This window comes from Plasmodium gallinaceum, assembly GCF_900005855.1.
Source record: "Plasmodium gallinaceum strain 8A genome assembly, contig: PGAL8A_v1_130, whole genome shotgun sequence".
NCBI lineage: Eukaryota > Apicomplexa > Aconoidasida > Haemosporida > Plasmodiidae > Plasmodium > Plasmodium gallinaceum.
Genome location: NW_021628289.1, coordinates 344,721 through 364,991, shown reverse-complemented (window position 1 = coordinate 364,991; position 20,271 = coordinate 344,721). Strand labels below are relative to the sequence as shown.

Here is a 20,271-nt window from a genome sequence, read left to right as displayed (position 1 = left end):
TTTAAGAAAAAAAAAAAAAAAAAAAAAAAAACATCTAATACATTATAATGAAATATCTTGAAAAAAAAAAATAAAATTGTATATTAATCACAAAATAAATTATGTTAACAAAAAAATTATACAAATTATAAAACAAGTTTTGTTAAGATTAAAAATTATGAAAAAGATACATTTATGAGAAGTTTTTATTTAAATTGTTAAAATAACAGGAATAATTTTAAATACTATATTTTTTTAAATTTAAAAATAAAATATATGTAAATTATTAAAATGAATAATTATGCAAAATCTTTTTTTAAAAAGAAAAAAATTAAATTTTGTAAACGTCAATCTAAAAAGTTATTTATATAAATATGATAATAAAAATGAAAAAAACATATATATATTCAATAAAAAAAAAAAAATTGAAGAACGAATAAAACTATTAAGTAATTTAAAATACAATGAAATTATATACTTATTTAGAAAAAATAATTTAAGAAAAAGGCATTTAAATTATTGCAATTTTTTGAAATGTGACTTATTAACATTAGTAAAAAAAGATATAGAAAATTTAAAGAAAAATAAATATAAATATTATATTATAAATAACAGAAAGCATTGTATTAAAAAAGTTTTAAATCTTTGTATAATTACTAATGATATTAATTCAATTGTTAATTTAGTGAAACAATATATTTTTAAAACAAACTTGTATCATTTATTTCTTATTTTAAAATTAAGTGTAGAATTTAAAAATTTTGAGTTTTTAAAATTTTTTACATTAGACGCATTTGTTAAAAAGATAGAATTATTAAAAAAAAAAAAAAAAGAAAAAATTAAATTATTAACATATGAATACATATTAAACAAGAAATTTTTTATTGATCATAATGATAAAAATATTATTTCAACTATTTATATTTTTGACATAATCAACTTTATAAATGAAAACATAAAAAAAAATGTTGATAAAATAAGTGAAATTGCAAAAGAAAATTGTGAAAAAAAACATGAAAATATAAAAGAAAAGTTTAATCAAACAAATGAATACAACAATATTGAAAAACATAAATTATATGAAAATCAAAAATTTTTTGATTCAAACAATTTGAAATTCAAAATTAAAAACGACAAACTTAAAAATAATAATAAATTTAAATATAAAAAAAATAAAGAAGATATAATTAGAAAAGATGAAATATATCCTGAAGAAATAAAATATTTTTTTTATAATAATAGATCAAATAATTTGAGTGTGTATAAAGAAATTTTTGAAAAATCAGACAAGCATAAGATGATAAAATTTTATGAAAAAAAGAATAATATTTATATGACAAATAATATAGAAAAAGAAATAAATGTAAGAGAAAAGTTGGAAAATAATGATTTAAAATTAAATTTTTTAAATTTTAAAAACGCAGAAAATAATGAACAAAAAAATGAACACCAAAATACTGAAAATCAATATATACTAAAGGAATATGTTTTAAGTAGTATTTTAACTATATGTGCCAATAATTATGATGATAGACTTTATAAATACATGAAATGCATTTATTTTTCAAATTTTTATTTTTATAATCCTCTACTTCTTTTTCATTATTTTTCAAGTATATTATCCAGTGAAAATAAGTTTTATGAAATATATTTAAAAGAATTTTTAAAATTTTTAAATAATATTATTAAATATTTTCACTTTTATTTACTACCATTTTTTATTAATTTAAATTATTCAAACATTTTTTTTAATATTTTTCGGAAAAAAATATTAGTAGATTCAGATAAAAAAATTATAAATATATTCAAAAAATCAAATAATCATCAATTAATAAAAGAAAAAATATCATATGCTTATCAAAACTCTAATAATTATGAAAAAAATATAACATTTATTATGTATCTTTTTTTTGAAACATATGCATCCGATAGTATCGTTGAAAAATTTAAACAAAATTATTTAGAAAATTATTATTTTTTTAATTCACAAATAGAAAAAAAAGAAATGAGTATTTATTTTAACTTTTTAAATTATCAAAGTTTATTTAACAAATATGAAAGTGAACTAAAAAATATAAAAATTCAAAAACAAACATTTTATAATCCTTTTTTTAGTCGTAAAATAAAGAAAAATACTATAAAAGAAGACAATTTCGAAAAAGAAAAAGAAAATGAAAAAGAAAAAGAAAATGAAAAAGATAAAGAAAATGAAAAAGATAAAGAAAATGAATTAAATTTAAATATCATTAATAACCAAACAGAAAGAGATTTATACAAAAATACACATAAAGAGAATACAATTAAAGATAAATTTATAAATGAAAAAAATCATTTGAATAATAATGATAATATAGAAAAAGAAAACTTATCATCTACTTATAAGAATTTAAAAAAGAGAAAACCTTGTACAATATCGAAAAATTTATTGTTAAAAAAAAATGCTTTTTTTAATAATATATCTTATGTACATAAAGAATTTCTAAAATGTGGAATTATTAGTGAAAATGAAAAAGAAAAATTAAACTGTTTCATTATATTAAACGATTCAGATTTTAAATATAACATAACCATTAAAAAGAAAGATATGCTAAATAGTTTTTTACATTTAAACAAGAACAGTTTTATAGAATGTAGTAATTATTTAGTTAAAATTATTTACTTTTTTTTGAATGATTTTAATGAAAAAGATATTCTAAATATATTTGTTAATCATGCAAAATATAATAACAGTAGTTATGATTTATTAATGATTAATAAAATATTAAATATATTTATATACAAAAAAAAAAACATTTCATTAAATAGTAATATAATAATATGTAATATTTTAGCGAAATATCAACTGTTCAATAATAATTTTTTTTGTTTAGATAAAAAAAATTTTATAAATGATATTAAAGATTCTAATATACACTCATTAGTCGCTTTAATATATTCCATGGGTAAGCTAAAAATTAAAAATTCACATTTTGATTTTTATAAATTAGTAATAAAAGAAATAATTAGAAAAATTGATAAAATTAATGAATATGGTTTATCTTGTTTGCTTTATGGTTTAAATAACTTAATATCTAAAAAAAAAAGAAATTTAATAACTTTAGAATATATAAATAAAAATAAAAAAATAGTAAAATTAGATAATAAATATAATACTAACTTCTTAAATGTTAATGATATAAAGAATGTAAAAAAATATTTAGTATCTGATTACAAATTTTTGAATAAATGTAAAGAAAATAACTTAATTAAACAAAACAATGTTATAAAAGAAAAAAATATAATAAATGAAAAAAATAATTTGGGAAAAGATGACAGTAGTATACATATGAATGATGGAAATACAATTTATAATTATTGCTATGAAGAAAATAAGATAAGTAATTCTAGTAATAAAAATATACTCAATATTTCTGAGTATAAAAAAGAATTAAGTGTAAACAATGAGAAAGATTATAATTATCATTTAAAATGCAAAGAATCAAGAAATATATCTGATAAAATTGCTCATATAATTAATGATAGTTCAACCGATTTACTAAGTATTAACTCAAAAAATAAAATAGAATTAAATAAATCAAAAGAGAAAAAAGATGAAACCAATAATTTTTTAATTGATAGAAAAAAGGAACAAATGAGTAAATATAATTTAATTGAAATGAAAAATAAAGAAATGGAAATTATTAAAATTGAAGATGAATTAATAAAAGAAATTATAAAAAAATTGATAATTTTTAAAAATATTAATATAAATTCATTTTGTATATCTATATCCTGCTTGTCAAAAATAAATATATTTCCTTCAGAATTATATGATGAAATAAAAGATATTACATATAAATATATTCATAGTGTTAATATTACTTCATTGCAACATTTATTATTAGCTCTTTCAAAATATTATATAAAAACGAAAAATGAACAAATTGATGATATCATATTTGATATTTATAATTTTTTATTTACCTATAAATTCTCTGATATATCTTCTAAATGTGCTTGTAAATTTTTATATATTTTAAGTTTGTTAAATTTAAGAGATGAAAATTTTATTTTATTATTACTTCTAATTATAGCCAATGAGCAGAAGGTTTTAACATATTTAGACAAGAATAACAATAATAATGATATATATAAAAACAAATTTATAAAACAGCATTACTATCACCTTAATAATAAAAATAATTATATAAAAAATAATTACGTAGATAATGATGAATTCACAAAAAAAAGTGGTAATATAAGAATAAATAATTCCATATATAAAGGAGTAGAAAAATTGAGAGAAGATGAATATTTTAAAAGTTATTATAATCCATATTTATTCTTTGATGTTAAAAATTATAAATTAGATTTGAATAATATTTTAATAAATTTTAAAACTATTGATAATAGTTACTTGATCAATGCCCTTGAAAGCTTATATAACTTGTCTTATTATTCATATTTTTCTATTCATATATCTATTATCATTAAAAATATATTAATAAAGCAAATACATGATTTAAAAGTTTCAAGCATAATGACTTTATTTTTTTCTTTTATAGATTTTCATTTTTTTGATCATTCCTTATACGATATTGAATTAAAATTATTTTTAAGTGAAGATAATAATAGCAATAGTGATAACATGAAAGAAAATGATAAAGGTTTATCAGCATCATCATTAGTTGAAAATAATAAAAACAGCCATCCATTAACTGAAGAAGATATAGATGATAGAAAAAAAAGCTTACTTTTACAACAAAATGAAAAAAATCTTAACCAAGAATTTAATAGCATTTATAATTATATGTTAAATAATTTTAAAATTATAAGTGAAGAAGAAAGATTGATATACATTGAAAAATTAAAATTACTCATGTGTGAACTAAAAAAAAAAAAAAATTATTATGTGAACAATATATATAACAAAAATGATGGAGTAAGTGTGGAATATATATTATCTATGATATATGATTATAATAAGAGTATTAAAACAAATTACGAAATGTGTGAAAGTGTAAGTGATTTAAACAAAAAAATTAATAATAAATACAACTCTAGTAAAAATAAATTAAAAAAAATGTCAACTTATGTTAATGAGAATATAAATGAAGAAAAGAGCACTTATAATAATGAAAATATTATAAAAAATGAATTATCAAATTTAGATGAAAATTCTGTTTCAAATTTTATGAAGAATTATAATTTTAATAAAATTAAAAACATAGTGGACCAGTTTAGTTCTATAAAAAAGTATAATTTAGAAGATAATAAATTAAATGAAGAAATGGAAAAAAAAGAATATTATGATGAATTTTTTTTTTTAAAATATAGAGAATATTATAAAGAAGATTTAGTTAATTTATGCTTGGAAACATTATTAAAGAACACCAATTACATTTTGAATAATTATAAGCAATATAAAAATTGCAGTATATTTTTTCTTTTACTTTTTTATAATATATTCTTACCTTATACGACAAATGATATTTTCATATATTTCAAATCAATTCAGAGAAATTATATTTATTATAAAAAAAAAAATTTACATCATCCATTTGATAATATTTTAAAGAGTATAGAATTATCTGATTTTAACAATCATACTATAAAAAATTATATCAATTCTAAAAATTTATCACAATTTGTTATTCCATATTTAAGTATATTACAACATAACAATAGTTTTTTAAATCAAGCTATTTTTATAAATAATGAAAAAGAAAATAATAATGATAATTATGATATAGAAGAAGAAGAAGAAGATACACGAAGAACTTTAAATGTATACGAACGATTTATTAAATTATATGATTCCACTTATAAGATGAAAAAAATAAAAATTGAAAATATTGTTCCTTTAAATCTTTTGTATAAATTTTTTCAGATTGTCAACTTTAACATCAATAATGTTCAATTACTTTTTTTTTTAAATGAAGTAATTAAAGAAAATGAACTTAACGACAATATGGATGACGTTATAAAAATTAAAAAAAATGATATTCATCCTTACAAGTTTAAAAATATATTATATCCCATAATTCAAATAAAAAATAAAACCTTAATTGTTCATAAAAACTCAAAAAAAATATATTTTAAAAATATAAATATTATAGATCATTATTTTAAACCTTCTCGAGGTTTACTTATACAAATTTTTGATAATAATTTTTATAATTTAATTTCTATATATGTTAATGTTTATATTGTTGCATATAAGGTGGATATATTAATTGAAAGAAATAAAAAACGTAATTAGAGATAAATATATATATATATATATATATATAATATTAAAAATATAGTTTCAATTTAAATTATTAATGAAATTTTATTAATATAAAACTATCATTATATTTTTAAAAGAAAATAAAAAAAAAAAAAATAAATAATTTTCATATTTAGATAAATTAATATTACATAAAATTGTAAGAAAAAAAAAAAAATTTTTAACATTTGTATATATCAAATTTAAAAGAGCATAAAAAAAAAAAATAATTTGTAGGAATGATGTTAAAAAATAGAAAGCATAAATTATAAATTGAAAATAATCACATTAAAAAATATATATATAAAAAAAAAAAAAAAAAAAATAGATAACAAATAAATTATACATATTAGCCATTTGTGTTAAAAATAGTGAAATTTACAATTTTATTAATTTTTAATTATTTAAAATATACATACATATTAATCTTTTTAATTTTTGACTTTTAATTTTGAATTAAAGAAATACATTATGTATTTTTGCTTTAATTAATTTATTTCAATGTGTTTATTTTTTAAAATATTTTTTTAACATATATTATTTTTTCTTTTCTTTTTTATTAAAGAATTTTTTTAAATATTTAAAAAAAAAAAAAAAAAAAAAAAAACAAAATATTTAATTATTAAAAAAAAAAAAATAAATAACAATAACCAATTTGAAAAAACTTTTAGTATATTCTTAATCAATTAATACAAAATCTTCATTATTATTTTCCTCATCATCTATTATTATTTCATCAATTTCGTTTACTTTCTGGAATACCTTTTTATCATCTGTCTTTTTTTCATCACAAATAGTATGTCTCATTTTTTTTGCACTAAAATAAGAAAAAGGAAAAAAAAGTTAATTCAAAATTATGAAATGAAAAAAAATTTTAAAAGGTAAATTTTAACCAATTATAAATTAAAAGCAAAATATATATATATATGTAAAACATTCAATAAAAGGAAAAACTTATAAATATTTTTTGTAAAAATAATTCGTCATGATATTTTTATGAATGCATATAATAAATATAATATTTATGTATTATTTATAGTATTATTTTTAATTTTTTTTTTTTTTTCTTGAAAAAAATATATATACCTCTTGGTACTATCTTCCTCACTCATACTTCTTTCTTTTCTTTTTTTGTTTATTTTCTGTTTTATAAAATATATACTTTCTAATGTAGGATCTTCTTTTAAATGAATTTCTAACTGATCATTACTATTTTGAAAATCAGTTAAAATCAAAATTTCATCATTTTTAATATCCCACTCACTTAATGATTTATATAAACTTTTTATATAATCTTCATCATTTTCTAGAAATAAATCATAATCAAATATGTTTCTATCTTGTTTATCTAAAAATGGATATAAGAAAGATAGTTCATTTGTGCATATATCTTTTATGAAATCATATAAGGTTATATCATTAAAATTTTTAATATAAATATCTATCATTGGTTGCTGGCATATGTAACAGTTAGGATTAGGTTCTTCTAACTTTTCTGAATTTACTAAATTTCCTCTTGAAAAAATATTATTACCACTAACAATACTTTTTACCCATACATGTTTTGCTTTGCTATTTCTTAAATTAATTTTTTCATCATTTTTATATTTTAAGATTTCAAAGTATTCAATAACATGAATCAATTGAAATGCTTGAAGAGATGCAACTATTGCATTAGTTGATGAGATTGCTGGGATTATATTTCCTGCAATTGATTGTATATCAAACTTACTTTTTTGATTAATTGAAAAATTCATCATTCTTAAATTAGATATAGCTGTTATAAAATTAATACAATCATCATCATCTTTATCAAATATTAAATATTCCTCTACATTTTTATTAATATTTAAATAACTATATAATTTTAAAAAGGTTTTTACATAGATTTCTATACATTTTTTTTTATCCCATATATTTTGAGCACATAATTGTATAGTATTTTCTTCTTTTTTATTTTTAAGTAGAATATTTTTATCATTTATTTTAATATTTTCATCAATATTTACATTATTTTTTGTTTTCTTATTCTTTTCAAATTCATTTTTTTTTTCTGATTTATCATAGCTTTTTATATTTTTTTCTATATTACAAGTATTATCATTAGAATTTTCTAATTCAAATAATATGGGTATAGGCATAATTGCAAAATCCTTTTTTAAAGAAATAAGTTCACATATAGTATCATGAAATAAATAATTGAAAATAAAAATAATTATTTCCATTTTTTCCATATTTCTTTTTTTTGATTCTTCTTCAATATGATTTTTTATGTCAATTAATGTTTCATTATCATTTTTACAAAAAAACATTTCAAAAATTAATTTTCCCCATGCAACACAATGTTCAGGTAAAGTTGGGGTTTGTCTTATTGTACATATAGCATAAGTTTTATTTTTTGGTTTTTCTTCACAGTTGTAACATTTAGTTTCATTTGGATAAATTGGATATACTTGACCATTATAACCAGTACTACCTGCTTCAATTAAAACTTTTTTTTCCATTACACATAATTTATTCACATATTTTCTAGCTTTAATATTATCCAAAGCATTTATTATGTAATCATATTTTTTTATATCACTACTTTTCATTATACACACATCAAAAGTATAAGCATTAATATTTAAATTTTTGTTATATTTTAAAGCTCTTTCTTTAGCTACAACAGATTTGTATTTTTTTACATCTTTTTTTTTAAACAAAAATTGTCTATTTAAATTAGTTATATCAATTGTATCTATGTCTATTATATCTATATTTTTGCATCCTATTGTAATTATATTTTTTAAAAATTCACTACCTATTCCTCCTGCACCTACTAATAATATTTTCATATTTTCTATTTTATCACATATTTTACTATCAAAAATTTTTCTTATAGTTTTATGCATTTTAATTTTCAAAAATAAGACAAAAAAAAAAAAAAAAAAAAAAATAAAAATATAAAAATATATAATATACTAAAATGATATTTTTACTATTTTTAAAAGTTTTAAGCTTATTTATATATATATATATATAAATACTTATCTATAGCAATTTTTTATATTATTAATTTTTATATTTTATAATTTTTATTTTCATTTTTTTATACAATGCTTTAAAAAAAAGAGTAAAATTTTAAAAAGATAAATTTAAACATAAAATTTAAAATATATGTTGTTTAAAAAAAAAAAAAATTTCTATTAAAACATACTATTTTTTATACAAAAAAAAAAAAAAATAAAAAAAAAAATAAAAAAAAAATATTATAAATAAAATTAAAAATTATATATAATATATTTTTGTGTTTTTATTTTTCTATTTTATTTTAAATGATATTCAAAAAATATTTTTTTTTATTTTTCAGAAGTACAAAATAAATGAGAATAAAATAAATTTTTGTCATTTTCTATATTATATATATATATATATATCATAAAAATATTATAAAATGATAATTAAAGAAATATATACTTCAGATAGCATATATATTGAAATACCACTTTTTTATAATTCTATTCAGTATATAAATGTATGTGAATTTATAATAATTCTAATAGTATATATAAAACAAATATTATAATAATAATAAATTTTTTTTTTTATACAATGATATGAAAAAGATATAAATATTATAAGAAATTATTTATTTAGTTATAATACATATATATAAATATATATATATATATAATATATTTAAAATTAAGTAAAACGCGAAGTAATAAAAATAATTTATTTTGAATTTAATTTCCATTTTTGTATTTAAAAAGTTGATTTATTTATACATATTCTCTAATTATTTTATTATATTTTTCTATAAATATAAAAGTTTCCAGTTAAAATAAATTTAAATTTTGAATAACCATTATTGAGACAATTTATATAATTTTGAATAACCTATAAAAATATTAAGAAAAATAAAAGCTTTTAAATAAGTTTTTTTTTTTTTTTTATCTCTATTAAATTTTTTATATTTTCATCTAATTTACTTAATTACCTAAAATGAACAAATTAATTTAATTAAATTATAGCATTCAATATTATTGTCTTTTTTTTTTTAGTTGTTTAATTAAATATTAGGAATATTATTAAAAATGGTTTTTCTTAATGATAATTTTTTTCAAATATTTTTCTTTCAATTTATTATTTTAATCACATGTTTTTTAAAAAAAAAAAACACAAACTTATAGTACTGTTATATTAAAAAGCATATTCATTGAAGAAAGTAATATAAATTAAAAGAAAAAAAAAAGTCGAGACATTTTATTTTTTAAAATATATATTTATAAATTTATTATTATTTATTTTTCTTACATCTTGTTGAAAATCTGTTAATTTATTATTTTAAATTATTATAAAGAAAAATAATTAAATATATATAAAATGAATAAAAATATATAAAATTAGCACAGAGTTTCACATAGTAACTTCATCCCATATAAAATAATTTATAATAGTAATTTTTAATAACTATAAAACTAATTGATTATTTTTTTTATTTTATTTCATTTTTCTAATAATTCGATAGATCATTTATTATAATTTGTTGTATTATTATTTATGTATATTTTTTATTGTTTTTTATGTAACTACATAAATTATATATTTTGAAATCATAATACCTTCCTTCATTTTTTTTATTCTTGTTAAATTAACTTTAATTTTTCTTAGTTTAATTTTATATGCATAAAAACGCACAATTTTATTAACAATAGAAAAATAAAAAAAAAAAAAAAAAAGACTGTAGTATGGAAAATAGTAATTTTTGTTTATAATTATTTTTTTTAAAATTATATGAAATGTTATATTTTTGTTGCATGAATGTGCATGACATTTTTTTTTTTTTTTTATATATTGCTAACATTTATTTATTTGAGTATAAGTTATAACATTTTTTTTTTGTTTTATAAATAACGAAATCTATTATTTGAAAGGTTTTTAATTAAGGATCTTATTGTTTGAATCTTTTTACTTTTTATTTTCATTCTTAATTATTAAATTAATTATAAAATTTTTTATATTTTTTTTTTTTTTTTATATTTTATTTCGTTATAATTGTTTTCTATATATTTATAAAAAGTTGTATATATATATGTAAAAGTTGTCTTTTTAAATTTTTTTTAATTCTTTTTTTGTCTTTTTCTATTAAATATGATTTTAAATAAACCTTCTATTTGCTTGATTTGTGATAAGGAAGCCTTTAAATGGATTCCTGTAATTATAAATGAATGGAAAATAAAATATTTATTTTGTAATGATGAGAAATTAAAAAATTGTTTTATAGATACATTTAATTTAAATGATACAGAAACAAATACTACTAATGATATTTTTGAATATTTAGATTGTCTAAATCCTGAAAATGTTGATTTATTATTTTTATCTCTACCTACTAATGAATTTCATGAATTACTAATAGAGAATATAATAAAACAAAAAAAATTCTTTTTTGTATTCAGTTCTAATCTACCAACACTAAACATTGAAAAACTAAAAAATTTTAGAACATTATTAAATAATTTCAATATAACAACAAACATTATATATGATGTGAAAGAAGAATTTAAAAATAAGAATAAACAATTTTATTGGAATATATTTAATCCTTTATTAAATGAGCAAGTATTTCACAATCTTAAAAACGTACTTAATGAATTAGGTTATATATATGGTGTACAAGCAGAATCAACATTCATTCCTTATTTTGTTGAAAATGAAGAAGTTAAAAATATATTATTTTATAGATGTATTTTAATGATTTCTTTAATTGAATTTTTATTTGAAAAATCAAAACATGCTCTAGGAAAATGTTATTCTATTAAAAATGAAAATGTTTCAATTAACTGCATAGCAGGTAATGTTGTTTTTGATTCTTTAAATTGTAATTTCATTATTTCTACTAATAGTCCCAATAAAATATTTACATTAAAAATATATGGAGAAAATGGGTTTATTATTGTATCTTATAATAAGGAACACAATTGTAAGGAAATAATTATATATATATATATATTATTGTATATCTAATCGATTATCCATTTTAATAAATAAATATATTATTTAAAATATATAAATATATATATTTTTTTTTTAATAAGGTTTTCAATTACAACGTTGCTTAAATCATTATGAGTATCCAAGTCTTTTCATAGGGGATTCCCAGCAAAGCGCACTAAATGTAAAAACATAAGAAGAATAAATGAAATATATTTAAATAAAAAAAAAAATGTTGAATTGATTTATTAATTTTTTAATTTTTTAGGAACTCAAATATTTCGTAGAAGAAAAATTATATACAAATAAGTATGTTAATAATTACATTGATGCTATGCATGTTTCTTTAAATTTGTGGAAAAGTGAAGGAGCAAATATATCATTAGAAAATGAAAATAGTAATTATACTAACGAAAATATAAATAATAAAAAATTAGTTATTGAAAATAATTGTGTATCTGCATGAAATATTTAAGAAAAGACAATTTACTTAGATAAAAATATTTTTTTATATTTTTAATTTGTGTTTTGTCATTTTTGTTAAATTTATTTTCATAACAATTTTTTTTTAATTATTCCTTAATAAAAAAAAAAAAAAAATTAATAAAAATATCATGAATGATAAGAAACATATAATTATAACACTGAATGATATTATAACACATATATATAAAAAAAGAACAAAAAATAATCATTTTACTGTTTAATTGTCTTTTTATAAATTTACACACATTTATGTGCAAAAATAGTTCAAAATTATATTCTGTATAAACATAAAATAATTATAATTTTTGAAAAAATAGACTTTCTACAGTAACTCAAATATTATTTATGAATGGTATACTAATAAACAAAAAAAAAAAAAAAAAAAAAAAAAAAACTTTTAGTAATATAAAACTGTGATATTTTTAGATATGAATATATATTTTGTTTCATAACTTATTTATTCATTTATTTATTTTTCTTTTTTTTTTAAAGTATTATATTAATGTATAATGTATTACTATATATGGGGGGTTTCCTCTTTGTACTTCCTATATTCTTCATTATAGCACTTTAATAAATTCCTTTCTTCAATTTTTATGGTTCTATATAAAAATGCCCATGATATTATAAAAGAAAGGAAAAAACAAAAAATATTAAATAAAAATAACTGTAAAACTAAAAAAAAAAAAAAAAATAAAATAAATAATAAACATTTAGTAATAAATGTATAAACAACTATATACTAAAATAATAATATATATAAATGATTATTTTTTAAAATATGATATTTCAAATCATTATACTAAAAGCTTGTAATAAAATATATAAAGAAAAATAAAAACTTCATATGTTCCTAATAATTTAAAAACACTTAATATATATTATCTTACATAATGAATAATAAAACCATCCTGTATAACATGGGTGTCTCATATATTTATATAACCCTTTCTTTACTAAATGATGTTCTTTTTTCATATTTTTTTTTCGTAAAGAATGCGAACTTAAAACATAGAAGGAAAAATTACTTGAACACTGAATTATTCCAAATAATCTCAAAAATAGACCAATTAAACTAAGTACTAAAGATGATAAAATTACATATAAATAATAGTTATATAGTTTTTTAGAAATTTTTGGTAACTCATATTTATAAAATATCCCTTTATATTTTAAAATGATTTTCTGAAAAAAAGAGTCATTTAAATCATATGTTTTAATAAATAAATTGTCCATATATTTATCTATTATATTTTTAAAAGTAATGTTACCAAAAATACATTTTCCATATGTAAATATTCCAGTATTATCTTTTATATTTTTGTATTTTTCTGTTGTCTTATAATTTTCATTTGTCTTCCTTTTAAACTCATTATACTCAATTTCCTCATTATTATGGAGTAATATTTTTTTATCTGAAGTATCTCTTATGAATAGATTATTAAGCAAACATGTTAAATGATTCTCTTTTAACATTTTTCTTTTTGATAAATGTATATCCATAATTTGATTGTTATAATATTTGCAATTTTTAAAAATTTCTATTCTTTCACTCATTTCTTTTGTATCAGATAAATTAAAATTATCTACTTTTATTGCATTAAAATATGAATAAGAACAATTTCCATAATTTTCTATATAATTTTTCAAAAAAAAAAGGTTAAACAATAATGCCTTATGAAGAAATTTTTTATTTATATTCTTTTCAAAAATAGATAGTATTACAAATAGAAATATCTTAGCATAATATTCAATTAATGTGCATATAAAAAAATAAACATAAAGACGATTTGGATTTACTAGAAAATTATAAAAATTGTGATTATCTTTATTGTGCAAAAATGATAGAAAAAACTCAGATAAATGAAAAATTGTAATAACTAAATAAAATATATTCAAAGGGAAATTATTGAAAATATTAATAGTAAAATGCAAAAAAAAAAATAAAAAATACACTAATAATATTTTTGCAAATATATAATTAGATTTACTTTGCTTCATATATACATTTTTGTTTGGTAAAAAACCGACAGTAATATAAATAGAAATAAATCCATAATCTAAAAAGTTATGTAAATAGTAACCAAAAATTTTATATAAATTCTTTTTTTCCATTAATTCATATAAATTGGTATTAATTAAATAAATAAATATTTTATAATTTAAAATTATTGTATATAATAAGAAGGTTAATATTACATATCTTGTTATATTCATATTTTATTACTCGTTGTCTATTTTATTTATTTAATATTATTGTATTATTTTTTTCTGGTGAATTTTCTTGTATTCACATTTATAAAATGAGAGTTTTTAATGTGGTAATATATTCTTCGATAAAAATTTAAACTTAATAAAATTTGATATTTACAAATAGTAATACTTGTGATTTAAATATAATATATTAATATTTTTTACAATATTATTATAAATAATTTCCTCCTTTAAAAAAATTTTAGTATACATAATTTTTTAAAGCATTTTTTATATTTCTTAACATATTTAAACAACTATTTTGAATTTATCTGTACTTTTTATATTAGTCATATTTATTTTTCCTTTTATATATTATATAATATTTGCTTTTATTTCTTTAAAAACTTTTTTTTTTTTTTTAACTTTTATTTTTCTGAATTTTCATGTTTTATCATTTTTTAATATTAAAACGGTTTTCTCATTAAAATTTTTGTGTAACTTTATTAATTTTTCTTTTTTTCTTTTTTTCTATTTTTCCTTTTTTCCTTTTTTCCTTTTTTACTTTTTTTTTTTTTTTTTTAAATTTTATCTAAACATTGAATGTATAAATTATTAGCCATTCTTATTTGCTTAATTAACAATTATAAATGTTATAAAATCAAAAATTGGAAAAATTATTGTGAACCTTTTCATTTAAATTATTTAGTTAAAAAAAGTAAAGTTTCTTATAAAAGTAATAAATTCACTAATTCTTTTTTTTCATTAAGGAATAATGTAAGAGAAGAAAATGAATCTAATATTTATGACAAGTCATATGTTTATCATACACCTGTTTTACTGAGTGAAGTAATCCAATATATAAATAACAAAGAAGAATGTAACAAATTAAATGAATGTATTAATAATTCTGATAAAATTGAGTTAAAGTTAAATTCAAGTCCTTCAAATAAAAATATAACTAATTTAAATATAAACAAACGATGTATTGATAAAGAAAAATGTTTTTTATATGAAAGCAAAGATTTAAAAGGAATGGAAAAGAAAAATTTAAGAAATTACGATTCGATAAAATCATTTCATATAAGTAAAGAACAAAAAAACACAAATGGTGGAGAAGAAAATAACTATTATATTGATGCAACTCTGGGAGGAGGTGGCCATACTTTAGAAATTTTAAAAAAAATAGAAAATTCGAAAGTTATAGCGATAGATAAAGATATAGAATCAATTTATTACAACAAATTAAAATTAAAAAATTATATAGATAAAAACAGACTATTCCTTATACATGGTGATTATAGAAATATTTTGCATTTGCTAAATTATAATTCTTTACCATTATCAAATTATAGTGGAATATTAATAGATTTAGGAGTATCATCTCATCAATTAAAGAGTATTAGACGGGGTTTTAGTTATAAATATAACGGTATTCTAGATATGAATATGAATAAGTATACGGAAGAAGAATTTGTAAATTCTTATTTTTCTAACAAAAATTATAGTACTATTTCAAATAACAGTGACAATATAAATAATAAAATACATAACATTTTAAACACATATAGCTTAAAAAAATTAAAATTTATTATAGAAACATTTGGTGAAGAAAAAAAAGCTTTAAAAATAGCAAAGAAAATAGTTCAATGGAGGAAAAATAATGGAAAGATAGTTACAACATATGACTTGAAACATATTGTCCTTTTAACTTGTAAAAAAAATTATAAATCAAATAATAAAGTTTTATCAAGAGTTTTTCAATCCTTTAGAATTTATATTAATGATGAATTAAAAGCTTTAAAGGAATTCTTAATTTCTGCACATAAAATATTAAAACCAACAAAAAGGTTAATAACTATATCATATCATTCATTGGAACATATGTGTATTGAAAAATTTGTTGAAAGAAAAAAGAAGCTATGGATAAAAATTAATAAGAATGCCATAACTCCTAGCGAAAATGAAATAAAGTTAAACAATTCTTCTAGATCTGCAAAAATGTTTGTTTTTGAAAAAAGGAAGTATTGAAAGTACCCATCGTTATAAAATATTAAATAAAATTAAAAATATATATATATATATATATATATATATATATATATATATAAATATATATATGAATGTATGTGTTTATACTTTACATGAAATTATAGACATATTTTTTTTCCTTTTTTCTTCTATATACACAGTTATCTTTATAAAAAAAAATAAAAAAGTTTTTTATTAAAAATAGTTTCTCAATGACTGATTAGTTAATCCATTAAATTATTTTATAATAATGCAGATTTTTGTTTTTTTATGATTTTTAACATTAATAAAATTAAAAAATTTTATAACTTCATATTTTCTTTTTTTTAAATATATACTTAAATCTTTTTTTCTTAACTTTCTCGTATAATAAAAAATAAACAAACTTAAAAAGTAATCTATCTTTTATAAGCTGGTGCTTGTCGATTTCTTCTTATTCTTCCTCCATATCCAGTTTTTCTTCTAATATATTCTGTACCATTCATAATTTTCCTTTTTCTATCAGAAAAATATCGTACGTTTGTCTGTTTAATTATATTTAAAAAACAAAAAAAAAGTGAATCCAAAAAAAAAAAAAAAAACAAAAAAAATTGGTATATTTTATTTTTATTATATATTAAATTAAAATTACCAATATTTTTGAAAAGTTGGGGATTTTAAAAATAAAATTAATGCTATTCATATTTTAAATATTTTAATGTAAAAAAAAAAAATAATGAAAAGAAAACTATAAAATCTAACTTTAACATAAAATTCAAAAAAAATTAATATCGATTTTTAAATACTTTTTTTTTTTTTTTTTTTTTTTTTTGCTTTTATAAAATGTATATTTAAAAGTATATTAATTTATACTTATATGCGTTTTTGCATGATGACATTTTTTTGCTTCATACATTATTTTTGTTTTCATAAATAATAAGCTTTTTAAAAAATATACATATTAAAAAAAAAAATTACTTAGGGATTCCTTATGAAAACTAAAAAGGTGTAAAAAAATACTTACTTTTTTTATAAATTATAAAATAAGAAAAATGTGAATACATCTTTTTTTTTTCTGTATACCTTTTTTATTCCTATTTTGCATGTATTAAATCGTAATAAAAAAATCTTCAAACAAGACTAGCCAGTTGTAAAAGATACACATATTTTGATAATTTTTGTTTGGTGTTGAAAAATAATTAAAGAAAAATCAAAAGAAATATTATTTTTTTTATATCTTTTTTTAAGCTTATCAATATTTAGATAATTTGATATTAACATAAAATAATTTTAAAAATAAAAAAAAAAAAAAAAAAAAACTTCGAATTAGCTTGTTCATTACTTTTTTTTTTTTTTATCTAAAGAGTTTAATTGTGGTTGTTTTTTTTTTTTTTTTTTTTATAAAAACTTTGATTTTTTTTTTGTAACACCTTGTAATCTTTAGATCAACAATATTTTGTTTGTACCTTTTTTTGAAGAATTAAAATATATGTTTTTAATCAGTTATATTTATTTTTTATTTCTTCTTAAATAATTTAATAATTAATATTATACTTTTTCCTTTTAATTTTTATAAAGATATATTTTATAAAAATGGAAAATGCTTTTTATATATATACTAAAAATGCGTCTGACATGGACAGTAGAACTTTTGTAAAAATTCTAAAGGATTCAAGTAATAAATTTATAATACTCCTTAAGTATAAAAATTAATAATTTATAAGGATTTAAAACTTTTCGTTATATAAATTATTCAAATATATAAAGATATATTTATAAAATTAAATAATTATTTTTTTTTAAAACGTGTAACTATTGTATTTTTTTAACGTTTTAAAATAACTTAAGCCTATATTAAAAAAAAAAAAAACAATATATTTATTTAAAGTAAATATTATTTAAAATTACTCTATCTATTTTTCTATTTCCTAGATCTGTTGAATAAAAAATTGACAACAGTTGATGCTGATCTTACATTTGCAAGAGTCAAAACTAAAGGTGCTAAGAGAATTAATTACAATCAATTTGTTGAAGCAATTAGAAGCTTAGTAGATAAACACAGTTTAGACTATGATAAATTTGTAGAACAATTATGTAGCGAAGCTTCAAATGGACCTATTTTATATGGTACAAAAACTGATCATGTAAGATTCTTCGATGATAAATCAACTTATACCGGTGTTCATAAACAAGGAGGTCCTACAATAGTTGATAAAAATAGAACTAAATTTTCTGATTTATCTGAAATTGTTGATCGTTCTGAATTTAATACTAGAGGAGTTAATGTTAGTGTTGCTAAGAATGTTTAAGTAAAAAATAAAATGTAATTTAACTTTTATAATGCACTAAAAAATAGTAAAAAAAATATACATAAAGAGTATTGTATTTTTTTTTTTTTTTTGAAATATAAAAAAATAATTATTTTTTTTGTCTTAATCTTTTTGTTTTGTTTTATATTTTTTTTTTTTTTTTTGTGTACTCTTTCAAGCAAAATATATTATTATTTTATCATTTAATATTTTTTTTTTTTTTTTTTGAGAATTAAATATTAAATTTATACTGTAGTATTTTTTAATTAAATAGCAAGGATAAACTATTGTTTATATTAATAAAAATATATTTGGATCAAAGAAAAAATATTCTTATAACTAATTGGGCTCTATTCGTTCAATAATACATAAAAGTAGGAATTTTTCTTTAAAATAAATATAATATATAATTTTAATGATATATTCTCAAAAATAAATTATTGCAATTATAAGTACTTCAAAATTAAAGAATATATTTTCATGTATTTCTTTTAAATAATAAGCGTTGTTAAAAATATATATGATATTATTAAACTTTATTATTTCATCATATTCGTTTAAATAAAAAAAATAAAGGGTCATATTTATTTCTTTATATAAATAAAAAAAAAAAAAATACACATAAAAAAAAAATATATATCAATCAAAGTTTAATTGGTTACTCTATTTTTTTTATATTAAAACTAAAAATATAATGTGAAAATATATTTTCCTCTAATGGAAAATTTAAATAACACACATCCACATTTTATTAACTCTATGTGTACTAAGAAGATAATAAATATTAAGATATATAAATTATCTTTAATTTTTTCTCTACTGTTTTTATCGTGGTGCACGTATATTTTTTGAATTGTAAAAAAAAAAAAAAAAAAAAATAATGAAAAATGGAATATAAAAAATATGTTTGTATTATGAAGAGAACAGAAGTTTTACAAGAGTAATTGATATATAAAAAAAAATATATATATAAACATTATTTATTTTGTAACTAAATATATAATAAATTTTATTTTTTTTATTATATATATGTTTCTTTTTTTTTTTTTTTTTTTTTTTTTTTTT

At 16.5% G+C, this 20,271-nt stretch overlaps 6 protein-coding genes across 6 annotated transcripts; 4 read left to right on the top strand and 2 right to left on the bottom strand.

The window, feature by feature from the left end:
- Nucleotides 1-280: 280 nt before the first annotated feature.
- On the top strand, nt 281-6,220 carry PGAL8A_00458800 (conserved Plasmodium protein, unknown function; the record flags this gene model as incomplete). Its single annotated transcript, XM_028673350.1, has 1 exon — nt 281-6,220. The coding sequence occupies one exon, from the start codon at nt 281-283 to the stop codon at nt 6,218-6,220; it is 5,940 nt and encodes a 1,979-aa protein (XP_028529811.1).
- Nucleotides 6,221-6,907: 687 nt separating this feature from the next.
- On the bottom strand, nt 6,908-9,123 carry UBA2 (SUMO-activating enzyme subunit 2, putative; the record flags this gene model as incomplete). Its single annotated transcript, XM_028673349.1, has 2 exons — nt 6,908-7,046; nt 7,316-9,123. 2 exons carry the CDS (start codon nt 9,121-9,123, stop codon nt 6,908-6,910), a joined length of 1,947 nt encoding a protein of 648 aa, XP_028529810.1.
- A 2,242-nt stretch (nt 9,124-11,365) lies between these two features.
- On the top strand, nt 11,366-12,674 carry PGAL8A_00458600 (conserved Plasmodium protein, unknown function; the record flags this gene model as incomplete). The annotated part of the gene is made up of 3 exons (XM_028673348.1): nt 11,366-12,197; nt 12,313-12,392; nt 12,477-12,674. The coding sequence occupies 3 exons, from the start codon at nt 11,366-11,368 to the stop codon at nt 12,672-12,674; spliced, it is 1,110 nt and encodes a 369-aa protein (XP_028529809.1).
- Nucleotides 12,675-13,026: 352 nt separating this feature from the next.
- On the bottom strand, nt 13,027-14,911 carry PGAL8A_00458500 (protein-S-isoprenylcysteine O-methyltransferase, putative; the record flags this gene model as incomplete). The annotated part of the gene is made up of 3 exons (XM_028673347.1): nt 13,027-13,051; nt 13,213-13,369; nt 13,585-14,911. The coding sequence occupies 3 exons, from the start codon at nt 14,909-14,911 to the stop codon at nt 13,027-13,029; spliced, it is 1,509 nt and encodes a 502-aa protein (XP_028529808.1).
- Nucleotides 14,912-15,490: 579 nt separating this feature from the next.
- PGAL8A_00458400 (S-adenosyl-methyltransferase, putative) lies at nt 15,491-16,918 on the top strand (the record flags this gene model as incomplete). Its single annotated transcript, XM_028673346.1, has 1 exon — nt 15,491-16,918. The coding sequence occupies one exon, from the start codon at nt 15,491-15,493 to the stop codon at nt 16,916-16,918; it is 1,428 nt and encodes a 475-aa protein (XP_028529807.1).
- A 1,572-nt stretch (nt 16,919-18,490) lies between these two features.
- Nucleotides 18,491-19,206, top strand: PGAL8A_00458300 (p25-alpha family protein, putative; the record flags this gene model as incomplete). The annotated part of the gene is made up of 2 exons (XM_028673345.1): nt 18,491-18,572; nt 18,830-19,206. 2 exons carry the CDS (start codon nt 18,491-18,493, stop codon nt 19,204-19,206), a joined length of 459 nt encoding a protein of 152 aa, XP_028529806.1.
- Nucleotides 19,207-20,271: the final 1,065 nt, after the last annotated feature.